We start from the raw sequence: 22,362 nt of genomic DNA on the forward strand, positions 1-22,362 counted from the left end.
CGCTAAAAGAGTACATACTCTACTACAGCCTGAATGCGTATGTATGAAGTATGAATGCAATTTGTATATCATCATCCGTTATGTTGATCATGTTACCTACAAAGTTAAAACAAGCACAAAAACTTAAAAGATATAAGTGACAGGTTTAATTAATGTATTTGTAAGTATCTTGATAATGAAGAAGATTGCCCATATTGTGGTCTTGTTGCAGAAACGGCTGCCTTTTTTTGTGATTGTAGTATATAGCCAATACTGTTGATTTAAATTTTTTTTATTTTTAACTCCACTAATGTGATCAAGTGTTATCCTTAAAGCATTTTTTTTATTATTATTAGAAAACCCAAAATCGTTATCTCTTGAATATTTTTTAGTTATTCTCACCGCTATCTCTCACAGCAAGCTGTCATATTCGTCTTCTTTCCAGTTTAACGGCGGTTGGCATCCAGCATTACCGCCCTCTTCTGTACACATCTCTCACATTGTCCCCTAACATTAATATCTACACACATCATGCATCAAATCCTGCCTAAAACCCCTGCCTCCCTTAAAACGTAATCAATAATATTCTAATATGTGCCCTAATTAAAGCCGCCATCTGTGTGATTTGGACAACTTCAAGTTACGCCTCCTACTTCAAGTTACGCCCACTTCAAGTTACGCCCCCGTTTTGCAGTCTGCAGACGTACACGCTTGCAGAGAGTCGCTGGTTATGACCAGAGCCGTTGAAAAACAAAAAATATTTAACAGCTCTGGTTATGACCATAGTGTCTATGGTTATGACGGCTGTATTTTTTTCGATCGTTGAACTAATGACGTAGACGAGAACGGAAGTCCTTATATGAGCATTTCTCCCGGAAAAGCGCGCCCGCTAGACAAGAGACCGCGCACATCAATGCACTTCAAAATCGTCGGCAACGCTGCATAGGATTTGTTCAAGAATGTCTCCAAATAAGTGTATTTTTGGATGTGAGGTAAAGTTTACAGTGTTCAGCTTCCCCAAGAACCCAGCATTACATGAACATAACATGCAGTTTGTTATTCCGGGGCAGCAACGTAGTGTATCAAGTGCGTTTGTGTGTTCTGGTCATTTGAATGACGAATGTTTTATAAACAAGGCCCAAGTCTACGCTGGATTTGCACATCGTTTGCTATTAAAACATAGAGCCGTCCCTGTGATAAAACACCCTACTCATGTAAGTACAACTGCATCAGATTTCTGGGTACTGCAATTGCTTGCGGCAACAAGCTATTGAATCACTGAATCATTGTATTATTGCAATTGTATGTTGTTCATTCGGTTTTTAAACTAGTGTAAAATTTGACATTTTAGTCAATTGCAAATTAGTATAACAGTTTATTTTGAAAAAGTTAATTTTGTTCTCGTGTAAAAAAAAAAAAAAAAAAAACTAAAAGCCAATTGTAGTTCTGACTAATGAACACCTGAGGGCAGCAAGACTCTTCAAATATGAGCAAAGTGACTAGTCATCGTCATCAAAGTTTCCTTTTCTTCAACAAGACTTAGTAACATTAATAACTTTAGTATCATTTTTCCAAATAGTAATAACACAAACCTGAAACTTTCCACTCCATATAACTGTCAGTATAATTGACTACAGTACTTTCCAAACACTCTAGTATTCACCTGACAGCTTTACATTTTTACAAATCTTATAGGCCATTAAAAATTTTTTTATTTTATACTACAACACTTATAGTTATTTGCAATTAAGTCTGCAAGAGACAGGCTATTAAATGTCTGTTCAGTTTTCAGCAGCGTGCCAGTAACATGGCCGGCTACCAGGGCAGTCTATGAAAACCTGGAACTCAAGGTGTAAGTAATTTCATCCTTATTAGAGAGCAATGCTCAAAGCTTATGCAATACTGTAAAATAAACAAGGGATTCTTGCAGAAATTCTGGAAATCATTCTTGCAAAGGGTTCCTACATAAATATTTTGGTGATGAAACGGGGTACAGACTAATCTTATTCTGAGCAGTTTTTTATAACGTAGACTGATTCTAGATTGTATCTTCATGCATCTGATCTGGTGTGCAATTTTAGCAGCAGCAGATTTCAACGTCCTTACTTTGTTTATTATCCTTTCAGCCCTCTCTCAACATTTATATACAAGTTCTAATGTAGACCAGCTGTTTGTAATCATGTTGTGTACAACCATCAGTGAATGTGACAATAGTCTTCATTCAGGTTTTACATGAAGTTCACACCGTTATTTCCTGTTTAACACACTGCGGGTTTCCCAGCTGTTTTTTCAGGGATACAGTTTAAAACAGTTACACAGAACAGAAATAGAATAATATACTACCATATGTTATAATGAAAACTGTAAATAGGTGCTAAAATCCAAACTCAGATTTGAAGGATTCTGCTGTCAGAATGCTAATTATTTATGCATTAGATTCCACGGATGCTTTTGCGCCAAAATGGAAAGAAAGAAAGAAAAAATGTTGTGGACAACACTTAACACATGGATTGAAAATATGGGAATCCATCACTCCGACACAAAAATTACAGAGTGGAATTCCAATCTTTCCTGGACTATTCTTTGTTGTCACTTCACGTTGTTTATTGAGTGATGTATTTTTCTATAAAAAGAAATCGGATTTATTTTCTTTGTAAGTTTCATTTTATATCTGACCCTAATTACTTCTTCACGGACCTCTCAACAGATATACTCCTTATTTATATCTCTAAAACTGCCAGAAATGGGAATGAATTAGTGCATGACCTTGGACACAGAGCGCTATCCAACACTGGCGGGATTTCTTTGGTCCTCCTGAACCACAGCCATTAATAAGCCCTGCGTAGCTGTCTTACAAACCCTACGGGATGAGAAGAAATTATGGTTTCATTCAAAGGAATGTTTCAGAGATCCAAATTTATCCCACATGACCATTTCAGGTTTGCACTTCAAAATGCATGTGTATTTTCTTTTGCCACATAAACAGTGTTTAATAAAGCTCACTTGCCCAGCAGTTCACATTAGTTCAATACTGGTCTTCATTGTATTTCCTGTTCTCTAAGGAAACTGACTTAAAAGGATTCGGTGTATAATCTGGGATCCAAAGAGACGTACATATGCTGATGTCGAAGGGATGGATACCCTTTTAAGGGCATAGTTTGGGTTTGCAAGTGAGAACAGAATGTTCCAATTACTATCCCTCCATGAAGTAAACATTTTGTTTAAGTATGAATTATCTGTCGGTGTTATGAACAGTTGTATGTTTTTGTGAACAATCTTTTGTCATTATGCAACAACTGCCGATGAATAGCTGGCCAAAAAAAAAATCATTCAGATCAGTTGAAAAGAATCCGATTATTGCTATGTTAGGGGTTTTACGATAATTAACACATAACTTGCCCTTGAAACAAAATGGACACAAAAACAATATTACTGTCATGGTAAGCTGTGTACAAAAGCCCAAAGATGTCTTTAGTGATACAAATGCAGGGTAGCATAAACAAGACCGGCCCAAAACAAAAAGAACACCACTGAAACACAAGGCCTTAAATACTTGGAACAAACAAAGGTCACTAATAAGGGCACAGCTGAATGGAATGTCTAATCAAAGCAGTAACCAAGGAAACAAATAACGAAAGTGACAGGCAGGGAGAAAGCAAAGATGGAAATCAAACTCAAACTGAACATAACTGTGACAGTTATAGTATTATTAAAGGAATAGTTCAGCCAAATATTGCTGAAAATTTACTCTGCCTCAGGCCATCCAAGATGTAAATGAGTCAATTTCTAGATTTGGAGAATTGTAGCAATTACATCACTTGCTCACCAATAAATCCTCTGCAGTGAAAGGGTGCCGTCAGAATGAGAGTCTAAACAGCTGATAAAAATGTCACAAGTAGTAATCGACAAGACACTTTGTGAAGTGAAAAAGCTGCATGTTTGTAATAAACAAAAACATAATTGTGAATTTCTTTTTTCTTTTTTTACTTCAAACCATTGCTTCAAGATAAAATATTCTTCATATCTTCTATATCTTCGATATCTTCTATCCATAATATTAGTCTTTCTTCACTGAAAAAGTCATCTGCTCTGAATCAGGAGAGAAATATGCACTGTTTACAATAAGTAAAAACAGTCCAAAACAGTTCTAAACAAATATGTTTGTGGATTGTGATGTGAGAGGACAAATGGAGAATTATTATGGATTATGGACTTGTATTTTCTCTAGAAGCAACAGTTTAAAATTCAAAGCCTTAATGCTGGAATGTTCATTACACAGGTTTTTGCTTCACAAAATATTAATTGATGGATTGGAGTCATGTGGATAATTTGTGGATTATGGTGGTTTTTATCAGCTGTTTGAACTTCTGCACTGGTGAGTACATTTTCAGCAAAGTTTCATTTTTGGGTGAACTTTTCCTTTAATATTGAAGTACTCTGAGGAATCTTTCGTACATATCAGTTTGTGAAGAATTTTAGATCATTTTTTCATACAGTCCAGATGCCAGATGATAACCTCATCGCCATATGTCTTAGCTGGAATGAGATAATTTGTCTGCAGCGATGTGCTTTGTCTTCATCAAACTTTCAATCTTAATTTATGTCATAAGTTTAACGATCATCTTATCTATCTGCTGTGCATTCTTCAAATAGCTCCTTGGATCATCCAGGTGGTCTTTGACAAGTGGTTATTTTGTAAAGCCTGTGGTTATTTGTGACCTTCTGATGTATGTGCTATATGACTGCTTCTTTTACTCATTTCAAGTCCTGTGAAGACTAACAACAGTGAGTTGCACCTCAACAAAAATGTATAGATGTGAAGTAATTGTGTAAACATTTTCCATGGTCCACAAGGCCTTTAAATGACATTAACCTCTAAAAGTGAAGTTAAAAAGTGTTGTTTGACAAAGAGATTAATTTGTGTCAGTTGTTAAAATCTTTTGATTTCATGAAATTATATCGTCTTTGACTATCAGTACAATTAAAATGAAGATCAGCTCACATTTTTTTGAGTCAAATGATAGAGGTCTACAGATAACAAAAAAAAAACAAAAACAAAAAAAAAATGATTTCAGGCTGTATTTATGAACAGTTACTCTTAAAGAAACCCCACTTTCAACCTAGAATTTAAGTATTTGTATTTTGTTTATGGACTATATCACAAGGATTTGACAAATACATTTTCTCTTTAAAATTCAAAATAACTATATTTAGATAAACATTTGTAACAACAGATTTTTATTGATTTATTTATTTTACTAATTTACAGTACATCTTGTGTTTTTTTATTTATTTATTCTAAGCCTTTATATGTAGTATATATGTGTATGTTGCTTTTATATGAAGTGCCAAACCAGCTACTGCTACAAAAATATTTTCTTAACCAGTACTTTGGTTTTGTTTTAAAGCAAAAAATATTTAGCCATCCTTAAAGATATGTTTAATTGATAAGCACTCTTTTGCAAGATATGACTTTGTAGTGGTTTATGCTTCTGGCCAACTGGAAAACTATTTGTTCTTATTTTAAGCAAAAATACTGATTAAGAAAATTATTTTCACAGAGTATCAAATGACAGGATCTGTATATACTTATACTGTACATCAGTTAAATTCAAGGCACTGTATGACCTGATGTCGCTTTACACATTTTTCTCACATTCATGAACTGTTTATTCTCACACAACTTTAAATAAGCTTTTAAGTGCTCTATAAATAAGCTGACTGTTATTGAGGAAATGAAAGTGTTGCTGCGTTGCACACTTCTGGTGTTGAAACCACTGAATAAAACCATTATTATTTTCTTATTCGATATGCCTCTTTAAATATAAAATTCTTCAACATATGTAAAATGTTATACTTGTACCTTTTGTACTGAATGACTATGAAAGCCATTTATCAGATATGTGTCCAATAAGGAATGCATTAAGCTCAGATTTATGGCAGAAAGATAAATGGGATGAAACAGCTGGCTGTGGGGTTAAGGCCTTGATCTCTTCTTCCTCTGCACTTAAGACGTTTATCTCCAGCTCACACACAATAGTGGACAATACTTCGATGAAATATAGTGTTTAATAGATTATTAAAATTTTTCTTAGAGTTTAATTAAGCTTATTATTATTAAGCTCTTTATCCTGTTTCACGAGATGGCAAAGATCAGTCTCATACTCAGAGGTCTATTTTTGCATAAGATTCTTATGAATTCATTTCCATGCCATACATTGGTCCTGTTTGGTCATTAACAAGCCACTCTTCAAAGTTCACTTGGTTAAAGTGGCATTGGCAGATACTCTTGAGTCTGAGTAGAAGATGTGGCAATATCTCATGACAACATGTCTTCCACATGTGTAGGACAGAGACACCCACATAAATTGCCATCTCTGCTGACACTCAATTTTAGTTTGTTCTGTAGGGGTCAGGACTGGTTGTCCTTGGTAGTGGAGGTGTTTATGTCACTGGAGTGGTCATGCATTGAGCTTCTGCGTGGCATCTTTGGCCGACAGCGCAACAGAGCGAGAAGTTCACGGGAGACACTGCTGGAAAAGGCTGTGTAGATCCACGGGTTTGTACAGGAGTTTAGATTGGCTAACAGCATCAGGATAGTGAAAGCCACTCCTGAGAATGAGGGAGGGAGGAAGAGAAAGTCAAATCAGTTTCAAGTCAATTAGTGTACAGGTCAAGTTTTTGTCCTTATTTAAGTGTTACTACTAATATAAACTACATTAGAGACAGCAACTCCTTGAAATGTGCTGATCTAAAAGAAGTTTAAAAACTCAACTACCTTGTTTATACTTTTGAAAAACTTGCAAAGCCAGCTGGAAACGTCCTCAGAACTTTGGCTAATGTTCTTCCAAGGTTCTTTTAAAGTTATTTTTTAGTAATGTTAATAGAATGTTCCAAGTTATAAGTAAAAGTCTTTAATAACTTTATCAAAACATTAGCTCAAAAACATTATATAACATAATGGGTTTTTTTTTTGTTTTAGTTGGGTACTACTAAACTACTACTTACTAGTTTCAAATGGTTTAGAGAACAATCATTTCCGTAATGTTTGCAAAACACAGAATCGAACTTTTCCCAAATGTTTTCTCTAATGTTTTGAATATTCTGAGAACATTCCGAAATAATCTTTTCTCACATTAATGGAAACATTTTCGTTACCTGGGGCCACTCTGAATGACTGAAGCATTTATACTTGCACTTTTCTCTGAATTATTGATTAAACCAGCAATAGCCTTTACAAAGTGCTGTATTATAATCTTAAGGATATTTATAGTTAAATTTTAGCATTTGTAGTTACATTGCCTCAAAAAATAAAAAAAATAAATAAATTGCATTTTAAAATATATTAAAATAGAAAACAGATATTTTGATTTCAAATAATATTTTACAATACCACTGTTTTTACTGTATTTTACAGTACCGTATAAGAGACTTCTTTCAACCCATTCTAACCTATTTGGAAAAAAAATCTTACCAGCCCCATCTTGTACCCAAACTTGGTAGTGTACAGAGTTTTAAACTGGAATAGGAAATAATGGGAAGGCATCCAAGCAGAGATTTGTAATGACAAAAAATAATTATAGTTTAAGTTTCCATTGTTGGAAATAAAGTAAGAAAATCTCCTACACTAAACAGTTTATATGACATTTAACTGTTCAATCAGTGGTGATATGTTGCAAATTTGGCTTCAAGTAAACAGTTGAACCAAATCAAAAGCAGCTGGAGTAAAAGCACAGATGTGTGTATTAGCAGCTCTCAGTGGCCTGTGGTGAGAGATATCAACATCTTGTTGGTGATTGAAGAGCAGGGGAATAGGTTAGTTAGTGGTGTGAAAAAATGGGCTTTAGGAGAATAGAACGAGGAAAGAGATGGAGCAAGGAGAGAAATGGAGGGCATTTGCAGGACATTTCTTGTAGTAAACACTGACTTGACTCATTGCATTGACAGGCTACACATTTTCTTGATAATTTGCAACCATTCCAAAGCATTTCCACAATCCACTGAGTCAGTCCTCTTGTAAAATAATTAATAATACCCTTATGGAACAGCCAAATGAAGTGTACCTCATGCATTTACCTCCAAAAATGGCTATGTTATCTTTCTTGTGAGGACTGCTTTAGTTTCTCACCTTGGTCAGGGGGATTGGGGTCCCAGGCTGCCCACATCTGTACAATGAAGAAGGGTGACCAGCACAAGGTGTAGACAAGCACAATCACCAGAGTCATCCTCACTGTTTTAGACATAGCTTTCGATACGCCTCTAAGAGGTGGATGGAGGGGGTAAGGTGGGAAAGAGGGGTTTGTGGAAGCACTGGAGTCCTCAGTAGTGGTGTTGTCAGTGTTCCTGTGAGGAACAGAGTTCCCATGTGGTGTCTGGACAGCAGCAGGGTTGCACCAGAAAGCGTGAGGGTGGGTCTGAATGCGAGGCAGCACATCAGGGGATGAACAGTGAGTCTGTGAGGCCAGGTCTTTGGGACTGCCATCCTGACCAGATTGGTCACAATAATCCGGCTCTGGTGAGTTGCAGGTGTGTGAATGGGACGAGTCACTGATGGTGTTCTTTTTATGGAGTTCTCTTGCTTCTCTCATCTTGCGTGAGCATCTAGCTCTCTCTCGGACTGTGCCGGCCCGTTTTTTGAAGATAGGAAAGTGAAAAATGACCAGGTTCTTCTTCATGTCAGCAGAAACCACACATTCTGATTTCAGGTAGATGTTGTCATGGATCTCTTTGAATATTCGTACCTAGAGACCCAAATAAATAAATAGGGCCGTCATACTGAACACAGTGACACATTATGAATTTAATTAGTTTAATATGTTAACCCATTCCATACACTGTAATTGCTTCATTCTGTCCTGGGTTATTACTAAAGATCACAAGTAGGTGTTGCTGTATAATACACTAACTTATAATTAACAAATTAGTGGTGGGGATTTCGTCAGTGACTCGAATCGTTTTAATTGGTTCACTGAAATGATTCACTTAGATTGGTTTACTCATTCCTTCACAGAATTTTTGTGCAGATTGTTTGTGTACTTGTTGTTACACTTAAGCACTTTACTGTTTTTCTTGTTCTCTTTTTTTCGTTGTTGTCTATCTTTTTTAATTCAATTGCTTGTTCTATGTGTCATGTGTTTGACTATGTACAGTTGTACAGTATGTTCCTATTTATTCCTGTAGCCTCTTGGCCAGGTCATGTTTGTAAATGAGAAGTGGTTCTCAAACAGTTTACCGGGATAAATAAAGGTTAAATAAATAAATATATAAATGTGTTTGTTATGAGAGATTCAGGAATCATTCATGCAAGGTGTTTGTTTAAAACCATTGACTATTTATGTTTAATTTATGTCAACCTCTAGACATGCTGCCTTAAGCCGCACTCGGACTAAATGAGTTTGAAGATCCTAAACGATTATGAAATCTGACTGCAGTAGGTCCAGCCAATGAAATTTTCCTTCACAACTCACACTCGATAGCTATTGGCTCATAAGCAAAAGACTTTTGACGAACAAGCCGGCACATGGAAACCAACGAGATTCATTCACTTTAATAATTTGTTCAAAAAACGGATTCTTTCTTGAAAGATACAGCTTTACTTTATACAGGAACAATGGTGGTTCTCAGTTCTGAATTCTGTCCAAATTTAGAACATTGAGCATCTGCCAAAGAGCTGATGAATTGAATCCGGTATGTTACATAAAGAAGATATTCGTAATGTACAGTGTTGAGAATCACTGCTTTCCAATCTCTTCCACGCATTTATTAAGTGAATTATGGAGAAAGCCTCTCTTAATGGAAATCTTGTTTATAAACCAAACCCGTATGGGATGTTTAACAGAAGTAATTTAAAAGCTTTGTATAGTTGAACTGAATCACCAGTGACAAGTATGAAATGTTAACTGCAAGTGAAACACAATTTTCAAACATTCACAAGATGTCAAAAGACAGTTCATAAGTTCATAATGTGAGAGTTTGTTCATTACTGCAGTATTTGTGGAGCTTTCTGGGAATTTTTTATGTCCTTTGCAGGAGTTTAATTATCAAGACCAGCCTTGAGAAGATTCTTGCTAAATGTTTTCAAAAGATTTTTTGTTTCCAAAGACACATTGTCCACACTCAGTGGGAAGCAGTTTTAAGTTTGGTTTATGCAAAGTGTACTCTTTCTTAAATAAGAATGACCTCCTGGGAACTGTATCAGCTGGTGAAGGGTAAGATCTGCACATTTGAGAATTACTCTCCTGAAAAAGGTTTTCTCTGACCAAAAACCTTTGTCCATGTCAGAGAGCAGAATCTCACCAAACAAGCATTGTGATACATGTTGGGGATCCGCTTCCTCTCAAATTATTGTCACCCCAGAAGATCATGATTTATCTCAAGATAACAAAAGTCCTTTTTCCAGATCACAGCTGAGACATTTCTGTGAAGTGCTGCAGGAATGAGTCCTTAAACCTGGAAACGAGTTCTCATAAACAGCCTGGAAACATTTTTGTGCTGCTGTTTCCATTGTCTTGAAGTCAGTGTTTTATTTATTTATTTTTTAATTGGTTAAATGCCTAAAATAAGTTTGGTGGTTAACACAAGCTCAAGATATCTTTGTGTTATTCTGACATAAAATACTTTAGCAGGATCCCACTTGTGATTTTTAAAAGCTTTTATGTGTTTTGTAAAAGGCTTTTGCTAGCAATCGGATAAATGGGACAACATAGGTTTTCTGGGACATTCAACATCACACCAAACAGGATCTACTCACTAGACCACTTATGTTTATACTCAACTCGAACTTTCCAACTTATTGAATTTAAATAAAGATTGAAAGAGCTGACAGAAGCTTACTGTTGACGATGTTGAAGTCATGCGACCGTACTTCATATATCCTAACTTTTACATCCGGTGATTGAATAGGCTTTAAAATTCATAAAAGTTCTGTTTATTTGTCAAGATTATCTTGATGAACAAAATGTGTAAGAATGATAAACTTCTGTTGGTCACAGAGCTTATTTTCTTAGAGTGTATGTTGATCTGATTTATAAAAAAATACTGTAGTAAATCACATAAGTTATTACTTTTAAACTGGAACCACTAGTAATAATTCTTAACTAATGTGTTCATATTTATGTATTTTTTATAAGGTGAATGAGAAAACTGGGTTTACAGACAGAAATGGAATGCACAGACATCAGGAGTACCTGACAAACGGTGATTATAAAGGTAGGAATAAGAAACACGGCTACAGTCATCCAGGTGACATACGCTTTCAGCCCCCAAGGCTCAGCAAAATTCCCCCAGCACTCAAACACCCCTGGAGAGACCTCTGACCTGGAGAAAATAAACACCTGTAGGGAAGACCGCATTGGAAAAACATTTCAGAATATTTCTTTTTGTGTTTCATGGAATAAACAGCAGCATATTTGTTTGTGATAACCTAAATGTGAAAAATAATGGCAAAACTGTTTTAGATGAGTTTGTTTGTTCATCAGAAAAGATTTGGAGAAATTTAGTATTACATGTCTTGTTCACCATTGGATCCTCTGCAGTGAATGGGTGCCGTCAGAATGAAGTCCAAACAGCTGATAAAAACACAGTTATCCACACAACCCCAGTGCATCAGGTAATGTTTTGTGAAACAGAGGCAAGGAAGCAATGTTATAATGGCCAGAAACCAGTTTGAAGTTAAAAGGTCTTAAAGGAGTAGTTAACTTCCTGAATGAAAATTTCATTCAGTTGATGGGCCCCATTGTCTTCTATAGTAGGAAAAAAATACTTTGGATATCATTTTTTTTTTTTTAATATCCTTTTTTCAACCGAAAAAAGAAACTGATGATACATGGGGCAACTTTGGCCAAAGTTTCCGTCAATGGGCAACCAGGTGAGACACAGGGCCCCCGACTGATCATCAGCCATACAGGTTTGAAACAATTAGAGGGTGAGTAGATGACAACATGTTCATTCTGGAAGTGAAAAACTCCTTTAAAGGCACAATATGTAATTTTTCTGCTTTAAAAATAGCAGATATCACTATATCTATGTTATATATATTTTTTTGTTGTGTACTTACATTATCCAGACAGTTTCCACGAACTTTAAAATCCGGAGAAAATTATAGTTTAATTAGAAGACACGGCACGTTTCTTTATTTCCGTTTTGTCGCCCGTCTATGGCGTCATATAAACTTTGACCCCTCTAGTTTATCTAACTTCCGGCGGAACCGCCAAATACAAAGGTAAACAGAAGCAAAGACGAGACGAAGAAGAAAAAGTAGTAGCTAGCCTTGATCGAGACTATTATATTTTATATTTATATTGTTTATATTCGTATTTATACCTCAATCAATAACTTGGTTATGGATCATGATTATGCTTTGCCTGCACGTTCTGTGAAGCGCAAACGTACGGGTGAAATAAATGACCTGAGAAGGTTTTGGGACGAAGAAGAAACGAGACACGGGTAAATATTGGAGTTGCATTTCCAAGATAGAGAGAGCTTCGTGACAAGCTGAAACTACAGAGAGATGTTTGCATTCTAATTAACAGGTATGCATCCATTCAGCTAACTATATCTATCCGTATATTTTGTGAAACGATGATGTCTTGTGTAAAACGCAGACGGACTAGCTCTCATGTAGAGTATAATGTAAATCTACATGTGTTCTATATCTAGCTGGATAAAGTAGCTTTTTTTAACATATATTGTGTTTTATACATATATAACTACTAGCTAGATGGAATATTGATTTGATAGGGGTCTGATAATTCATATATCTCTCCGTTCGAAAAGACGTGATTGTCAAAATACTAGGCTGCTGCTGCTGTAGGTGAAGGGAGACCGCTGACAGACCAGGCTCTTGTCTTCATGACAACAATATCTATACTTCATGTTGAACATAAATATAAAGCCTACTGATAAAGGACACCGTCAACAGTATTGACGGCAAAATAGACGATGTTTGACAGGTGCAATATTGAAAATCGATAATTATTTATTTATTTTTTAAATTACATTTATATTTGAATTTATGTCAACCTATAGACTTCAAACATCAAAATGTCATGAATTAATATGTATTTGTGTACAAAATTACATATAAACATATTTTCCTATTATATTTTGCCTGGAAACGCTTCCAACACGCGTGCGTGTCGCGTGAAAAATAGGCGTCGGTTCTATTTCTAGCAAGCACGCGCAAGACGCGCGGCTCACACAGGCAGTCTGCAAGCTCTAACCTATTAACATGGGAGCCGAATTAAAAACTGACACGCCACGCATCCAGTGTGTCGCCGGCCTCAGTTAAAATGAGTGAGGAATGTGGGGAGCGACAGAGCGCGTGTTCCAATGAACAACAACTCCCATCAGCCTACGCTCTTTCCCGACGTCATCAAAGTACGTCTTATGTTATTATTTTGATTGATGACCCCTGGTGGCCAAAAATTCCATACTGTGCGTTTAATGATGGATTTGTTCATTATAAATACTTGTGTTTTTATCAGCTGTTCGGACTCGCATTTTGACGGCACCCATTCACTGCTGAGGATCAGTTGGTGATCAAATGATGTAATACTAAATTTCTCCATATCTGTTCAGATGAAAAAACTAACTCATCAGCATTTTGAATGGCCTGAGGGTGAGTGCAGTTTCAGCAAATTTTCATATGTGAGTGATCTATACCTTTAAGAATGCATATTTACTGACTGATACTACCGAACATTTTAAGTGTAGTGGGCCTAAACCTTACATTATATTTACAACTAGTACCTGTGGCACACTGAGAACAAGGGCTAGACCCCAGGCTACCATGATGGGTGTATTCCAGTGTGAAACTGCCCCTCCTTTGTAAGCCTGCAGGGGGCAGCAGATGGCATTATGGCGGTCCACTGTCATGGCAACAATCATGTAAGAGGATGCAAACATTCCCACAATCTGCAGATATTTCACTGAGCGGCACAGCACATCAGGACCTTGAAATCTCTCTGTGATATCCCATACTAGCTGCGGAAGCACCTGAAAAACATTAGTGAACTGCTGTTGACAAGTCACTTAAAAGACAAAATGCTACACTAAGCATTATACAAAGTTCAGCTCACCTGAAAAAATGCCACCACAAGGTCTGCAACACACAGATTGACCATAAATAGGTGCATGGGTGCATTGTATTTGCGCCGCCTCAACAGAACCCACAGAACAAAACTGTTCCCTATTGTTGTGAGAGCGAGAACCAGGCCCAGAACTCCAATCTCAGCTTTAGCCAGAGACATGTCCCGCACCCTGACTGGACCAGGTACCTGAGTGGGGTTTATTGAGCTGTTTTGAGACACCAACCAGAACTGTGATCCTCCTTTGAAAGTGCTGTTGAGTCCAGTATGCTCAGAGAATGAGGAGGAGAAGTTAGACAATGCAACGGTTGCATGGAGGGATCCTTCCCAACCTCCCTCCCCTGGGACAGTCTCCATCTGCAAGAAAAAAAAGCATTATCACAAAACTGTAAGAAAAGATGAGAATCAGCATATTAGAATAATCTTTGAAGGGCCCTTGAGAAAAAAAAAAGACTTTTTACTTGTAAAAATATATTAAAATAGAAAATAGTTTATTTTAATTGTAATAGTATTTTGCGATATTACAGTTTTTACTGTATTTTTGATCAAATAAATGCAACCATTGTGATTTCTTTCAAAGAATGTAAAAAATCTTAATTATAATGAACTTCTGAATATTTTAATATAACATGGCCATCACACATGGCATTGAAACTCTCATCTTTAATCTTGTTTTATGATTTGAACTTTTGCCACTCAGTTTAGCAATTTCACAGACACACAAAGCAAGAAAACCAATCTGTTTCCTCTTACAATCTTTGGTTTGTTAAATTCCCCAGAGGTGCTGTTTTTCACCCCAAAACAAGTCTGTCTGGTCTTGTCTTTTTTGTTTTCTTTTCTAAATTTTCCCTGTCTTGATTTGACTCCTACTATCCTACTTAGCTTATTCCATCACGTTCGCTTCCACTAGTATCTCTCTCATCCATGACTGAGTCCTCTTCCTCCTGCCTCCTCCCTCTATTTTTCCATCGCCCATTCCCTTATCCCATTTCTACCGCTTCCTCTCTCTGTCTGTTATCAACTGCTCCTTGATCCCAATAAAATCTGGTTTATTTTCTTAACTATGCAAATAAATAGAACAAATGAAAATATAAGTTGCAAGAACGAGACTGAAAGTTTGAGAAAGAATGGTAGCATGGGACGCTGGGTTAAATAAACAGAGAGGAGGTGGGGTACAGAGCATGAGACGAGAACACAAAAGAGAAATAACTAGGAAAGACCTTACATACCAATGTAAATAATAATAATAATAATAATAATAATAATAATAATAATTGGGTGGTGTTGGCGCAGTGGATAAGACACATGCCTTTGGCGTGAGAGACCCGGGTTCTAATCCACTGTGAGACACCATTGTGTCCCTGAGCAAGACACTTAACCCCTAGTTGCTCCAGAGGCGTGCGACCTCTGACATATATAGCAATTGTAAGTCGCTTTGGATAAAAGCGTCAGCTAAATGAATAAATGTAAATGTAAAGATTATCCATATATGACAGTAAGAAAGGCTGTGTTAAATAGAAATTGACTTATTGCAGGTGTTATGTTGTTTTGTGAAACTGATTCCATCTTTCTTGATGCTAGACTGGTTGAACCTGGATACTAATCTAATCTGGATCTAATTCTTGTTCATTCATTCCATTATACTCTGATGAAATGAGTCATTTATCATAGTCCAGTAATCTCAAAACAGAGGTGCACAATATACAGTTTCTGCCTTTCTGCCTACAGTTTCTTTTTTTATCTCTTTGACTTTCCCTTTCACCTGTCTTCCACCTTTCAAATTTTCTGGCAGAAAATCAATTTCAGATAGACATATACATATACATAATCAGTGATCTGAAATTAATTTTAACTCTTTAACTCTGAATAGTGGTCTGACTAAAATTAGAACATCTCATTTAGAAAAGTCATTTACAGCACCTCATAAATAATACCTGAGACACTTAATTATTTTTTAGCAAATATAAATAGTATGATTCTGAAACTCTTGCTTTTTTATAGAATGAGTTTTTTATTTTTTTTATTTTATTTTTTTTATGTCTTTCGCTTTGGCTTTCCAGGTCCAGTCATAAATAAAAGCGAGTGTCCCTGTCACAGCAGTGTTTGAGGTCATTCTCTGAAGCAGCTAATGCATGAGCTGTTTAGTTTACCCTTGCTTTGTCATTTTCTACCTTCCTTGAATTCCTGTCCCTCGGAGGAATCCACTAATATGGTGCAGCAGAAATGTTGACCTAGACTAAATATAGCTGATGATACAGAAAAAGGAGTTTGCTTTTGCAAGCTGCTTTTTATGCATACTATTTGAAAGTGTTTTAAACATGGATAAGCTGCAAAGGACAGATCACCTCAGGTTGCTTCAGGATGATTGGCCATGAAATAATTGTGCAGCAAATTGTGTATTATTAAATGCATCATGGTCTGGTTTATGCAAATGGAAAGGTTTTTTGAAAGAAAGTGTGGAGGTCAAACTAACTATTATTTGAGCAGTTCCGTGGAGTTAATATGAGGTTTGCAATAAAAATGCAAATATGTTATTAAAAAAAGATTAATTTTTACTATATACTGAATTATGGTCATTGTAATAGTAGATTATTTATAACAATTGTGTTTTGCATCCTTTTAATGTGATATAATATTTTACCATATATATAAAAAAAAAAAAATATATATATATTTTTTTTTTTTTTAATGGAGAAAAAAAAGATTTTGGAGACATCATGATACTCATATGCACTTTAAAGATACTTTAATTAAAACATTTCCAATAATATGTCAAGACACTTTTAAAAAATATATAATTTACACACGTGTCAGTATGTCTAACCTTTGTATGATTCATAAAATTATCTTACAATTAATATCTCTTTTATTTTTATCTCTTGTTTTTACCTTCTATACTGACAATATAAAGACATTTGACAATAAATACATTTAAATGCAAAGTAATTAAAAGAGGGTTTGAAATGGATTTCCGATATGGCAGAATTTCAGATATGCCTAGGTCATAATAATTGCTCGAGATCTTGAGCATCTAGAACTGGTCAGATTGAATAGCAATTGAGTGCATCATTAAAAATTAAATATCTTTCCAAAATACTTTTCATTAGTTTCATCCTCCAATGGCTTATGCAATTACAAATTAATTTTCCAGGTCATCGATTCCTGTGCTGTATCATAAAATAGTATTCACCACCTTAATAATTCAATCAATCACACACTTAAATATTGCATCAGCATGTGTCCAAAACTTCCTTCTTGGATTGTAACGGCTTCTCACACCCAATAAAAATATTTACTTTCAAATTCACAGACTTAAAACCATTTTAAGGAATCTCATGTAGGATTAAAGTTTTCAGAAAGCTGAGAGAAACCATAAGAACTAGATTAATATGCCATGATAAAATAAAAATAGTACACGACCTTTGTCGTCTTTATTGCACTGTTTCATCTTTCATTCTTTAATACTAAATCTCACCTACACTTACACAAGAGCTACACAAAAGGCTGAATTTTAGATCATGATATGGCCATTATCTACACATACAATGTTTAAATGCTGCTGTCCTACCGGCCAGCCCTGGGTTCCCTTCAGGCCTTTACTGACGGCATCAAATGGAATCCATCCTCATGGCCTGAGAGACTCTTACTTTTTCCAAAAGTCAAAACTTTGCTAGAAATAACAATGCAATGTTTATGCAATTAAACATTCTCCATGTTCTAAGGGATTAGTTAGTGGATAAAGAAGCATTATTCTCACAACGTGACCACATAACAAGTCTGCATGAGCAAAACTCATCAAACTTCTTTTAAATGTTAACACATTAGTAGTGCTTTGTTTCCACATTTGGTTGTTTACATGTCAGTGGATTTTCAAGATCAAGATTTTAGGTTTATATGATTGTGTAAGGGAAAGTGTTTTCACCACTTGAACTCAAAAAATAAAAATGTTTTAACCAGTTAACTGTCACCCCGTCCCGAATACGGGACGCCTACATTGACTATACTATATTACAATCAAATCTAATCTAATCTTGACAAACCATATATCGTTGGAAAGGTCTAAGACTCCCAAATATATATTTTACCAATATTTTTTGTTAAAAATTATGTAGGAAAAGTAATAGATTAATTTATGACAAGAGTGCACCCTCAGAAATCTACATTACTAAAGGAGTTTTGACCTTTGTTTAAAAAAAAAATTCCTTGTTGCCTTTTTCTCTATCACATTTTAGAAATCATCAGAAGTTATATATCACTTGAAAACATAAAATCTCAAAATTCATCCTTTAAAACCCATTTTAAAATCAGACATTGCATTACCATGTAAATGGCACATCAACATCATGTTACAAAATGTTTTCAGTCATGAATTATAGAAATTTAGGTTTGTATCATGCACATTCAAGTCTATCTTCAAAAACGTGAGTGACAGTTTAAATTACTTAAACGTGTATATATATATATATATATATATATATATATATATATATATATATATGACAATTATTCAGTTAAATGACAATTATTCAGTTAAACTTCCTTGCTCAGCTCTGTCAGTGCGTGCTTATCACTTTTATAGAAGCTTCTACTTTATTCTATTACACTAAAATGCATGAATCAAATAGAAGGAAACCCTTTTCTTTATTATAACACAAGTTATTAACAATTCAATAGAATTCAATGTGACCTTTCTAGTTGCCCTTGAGTTCTGAAAAAATAAAAATAAATAAATCAAATAACTGCCCAGCATAGGAAAACTATAGACCTGTCAATATGGCATATATATACTATGTTTCCATTCTAATGGAATGTACAGAGCTTGCATATTGCATAACGCTGAAAATGGTGAAAATGGTCTCTTGACACTTTTAAAATTACACTTTAATATTAGACAATTTTTTGATATCTCATACATCCTTTCAACAAGATTTCTTTAGCTTTTGTTAATTATTTATTAATTGAACTGTAAAACTCGATTTTGTTAGATGTATGCTTAGAATGGGGGAAAAAATGACAATGGGGTGAAGAAATTCAAGATAAATTACAGAATATGATCTGAAAACAAGCCAGAGTTTTGCTTGTCAAATAATTGTTTGCATAAATGTTTTAAGGATGTATTTTTATTGGCAAAACAACCTCAAAAAGAAAATACATTTTTGTTGTTTAGATGAATTGTATTTTTTTTAAATGAAAAACTTACTCTCTTCTCTTGAATCAGCAGCAATAATCCATGTGTTTTGTGAGGAGCCTCGTTCAGTTCTTCAGAGCTGCAGTTGTGCTTTGTGATGGTTAGTTGACAGAAGAGCCGCTGTGCTTATGGAGAGCGTTGAGATATTTCACCATCCCATGTGAACTTGTAAAGCTGGAGTTTTGCAGCTTTCACCTAAGTTCATTTTCACAGAATTCAGAGCTCCTTTTCTTCATGCATCCACTCGATAGAAGCATGCCATTTATTCCAAGAAATGTCCCTTAATTCCCCACATTACATGAGCACCGGTGCACTGATGGCGTTGAATTGAATTGAAGCTGGGCTCAGTATAAACAACATATCTCTTACATTCACTAGCCCTCTCTCTTCCCTCGCTCCCTCTCTTCTCTCTTTTTCTCAGGTCTCATGTGTTGTTAGATGAGGGGAGGAGCCAGTAACGCGAGGTGTTCTTATACATCCATCTTCACTATGACACAGAGAACAGATAGATAGAAGCCGAAACTCTTTGTCACAGTTTGGGTCAAAGTGACAGTGTTCAGACCATGTGATCTATGCCAATAATTGCTTCCATATTTCCATTAACCTGCCCCGGGTGTGATTGTACTTCTTAATCTATTATACCCAATACATTTATGCACAACATTTAAAATGTTTTATTTTTATTTTTTATTTTTAATTATTATTATTGGTGTAATAGGGCATTAAAAACAGCACTAGTTGTGCTTGACACTGTAATTTACGAATAATATACATTTTGGGGGAAAGTGTAAATTTCTAAACTGTAAATGGAAATATATATGATGTACAGACATTGAAACAAACTCTCCCTGGTTTCTCCAGTTTCATAAAACAAATTCTAAATAGGCGCCTGTTTTAAATTACTGATAAAATGTCAGTCTTGTTACATTGTCAAAAAAAGGAAAATATAGAATTAATAGGATATTTTAAGTACTGCATATAGTAGCAGTAGTATTTTTGATTTAACCAGGTATGTGTAGCCTATGATGGCTTATGAAGAACAAGAGAAATATTACCAAAGTGGTCAGGAACTCAGACTACTATACAGTACCCCTGAACACACTGCACTCAAAAACATTGTCTCTTGAGCCTCTCCGATTGTTGTGGATTTGGACAGATATCTCGGAGGCAGAATGCATTTGCAGCACAAATCAAGCAGACATAGAGCAGGCTGCAATCATTTCCCATGATCAGCAGATTTATTGAAGGGAACATTTCCAGGGCCCCGTTGGACAGGAATGAGGGCCAGATTAGAGCAGTTCCACATCTCAGTGACCTCAGAAGGCTTTCTATAGATACAGAGCTTCTTCTGTGGCCCGAAATTAAAGTGTTTTTCCTCTAACAGAGCATTTGTCTGGCAGTGTATTATCGGCAGGCTTCTTCATAATAAAAGTGCTGAAAAACCCAAAACGTAGCAGTCCTTCGCAAGATCAGGCGTGTGATTTAAACATGTTTCTGCCAGAAAGAACAGATTCCCCGGCTCATAAAAATTAAACAAGTTTATGAATGTTTTGCTAACATTCTCATTAAGTTATGAAAATGTTATTTATAAATGTTCTCTGATAATAAATATTTAAATATTGTATTATAAATAATGTTTCTGTGCTACTATTTTGAGAATCTTATTAAAGACTTGATAACTCTGAACAAACATTCTACTAACATTACTGGATGTGTTATGTGTAAAACTTTACCGGAATATTTTCTGGAGTTCTGAGAATGTTTACTTTCTAGAAAACAGTTTGATAATTAATACATCTATACCTACATGATATCCGGGTTGATAACAGATGTGTTTGTGGTTATTTGCATGTGACTCTGTTGACTGTGATGACTTCAGGTCAACACCTGAATTCAGATCTCTTTGAAAGCTCCTGCTCTATAATCCAATGATTTTCAGATCTCTCCCAGAGGAGCGAGAGAGGTAAAGTATGTGAGGCTTTTGTGTGGTGGCTCTGGAGGCTTTACAAGGGCAATGCAAGGAGACAACACTGAACTGACAAGCAGTAAAATCAATGTGAGGACTTGTGAAAAGACATGAAATACTAGTATTTCTTACTAGTATTTTTTAATATCTAGGAAAACATAAATTGACAGATAACTGCAGATCCTGTACTGCACCACTCATGCACAAAGAAACAGAAAAGCACAAAGAAAAGCTCTGGAATCAAAGGATGCATCTCAAACAGGGTGTAATGTTAAGTTACAAACCAGCCGAGGCAAACAGACCAGCAGCTGTGGAAATGAAATCGCTGCAGTGCTGAGTAACTGTCTTATTCGTTTTATATGGACTGCTGGGCTTCTCACGGACTCGGCCTAATGATTTTAACAAGCCCATTTCATTTGTGTGTTTTTATTTACACTTTGTTGGATGTCCGAGAGTTTGTTGACGTCATTTTTTTATTTTTTAAATGTACAACTATTTTATGTTAGTCTCTCAATATGAGCTCCTAAATGCATGATATTTAGAAAACTTTTAAAAGAAGTATAACATGTCACACAATCGCAGGTGTAAACATGCCAAAGGTAATTCATGTCAGCTGTTCTATTATAAGCATTCAGATTACAGATCAAAGTCTGGCTCTATATTTGTTCCTGGTTGTATAATGAGGGACGTGGTCAAATGTACTACTGATGGACAAATGCAGGAAATAGGACTATTTCTGATTCATCTTGATAATAGTGTTTAATTTTGACTAAAGTAAACTCAAATTGATTGTCAAGTGTGACACAAGGACAATGGATGGTGTGAGAGGAGATGAAAGAGAGAGAAACACGTGGAGAGGGAGAGAATACAACTAATGGTCCAACAAACTACAGTCAGGGGCGTCATGCATTCATGATTTTTGAGGGGGGGGGGGGGGGGGGGTCGGGAGTATAAGTCATTCTACGAAAGCACTGTATAACTGATATAGGCTTATTTTTTTATTTTTCCTTTTTATTCAAAACAATTCCAAACATGCTTAATATATCAGGAAATATCTCGTTTCTCAAATATGTGTAGGTAAACGCGTTTTGCACCTTTATAGCTTGTTATTTGATCAATATATGGAAATGTAGTGTAATCTA

General features: G+C 35.5%; 1 protein-coding gene across 1 annotated transcript; it reads right to left on the reverse strand.

Annotated features, from left to right (window-relative positions):
* Positions 1–6,108: 6,108 nt before the first annotated feature.
* Positions 6,109–19,624, reverse strand: LOC132129052 (vasopressin V2 receptor-like). The gene is made up of 6 exons (XM_059540473.1): positions 19,267–19,624; positions 14,058–14,423; positions 13,729–13,974; positions 11,166–11,312; positions 8,108–8,720; positions 6,109–6,591 (listed from the first exon to the last, which is right to left on the reverse strand). Exons 2-6 carry the CDS (start codon positions 14,421–14,423, stop codon positions 6,392–6,394), a joined length of 1,572 nt encoding a protein of 523 aa, XP_059396456.1. The 5' UTR covers positions 19,267–19,624; the 3' UTR covers positions 6,109–6,391.
* Between the last annotated feature and the right edge of the window lie 2,738 nt (positions 19,625–22,362).

The sequence above is a fragment of the Carassius carassius genome, chromosome 46 (genome assembly GCF_963082965.1).
Source record: "Carassius carassius chromosome 46, fCarCar2.1, whole genome shotgun sequence".
NCBI lineage: Eukaryota > Metazoa > Chordata > Actinopteri > Cypriniformes > Cyprinidae > Carassius > Carassius carassius.

What these genes read in the sequence shown, in the direction of transcription:
- LOC132129052 (XM_059540473.1), bottom strand. Translation starts at nt 14,423, where the DNA reads ATGGAGACTGTCCCAGGGGAGGGAGGTTGGGAAGGATCCCTCCATGCA. An exon ending in TTATAATCACCGTTTGTCAG is followed by an intron (nt 8,721 to 11,165) that starts GTACTCCTGATG and finishes TTGGGTCTCTAG; the next exon opens with GTACGAATATTCAAAGAGAT. An exon ending in CCCCAATCCCCCTGACCAAG is followed by an intron (nt 6,592 to 8,107) that starts GTGAGAAACTAA and finishes CCTCATTCTCAG; the next exon opens with GAGTGGCTTTCACTATCCTG.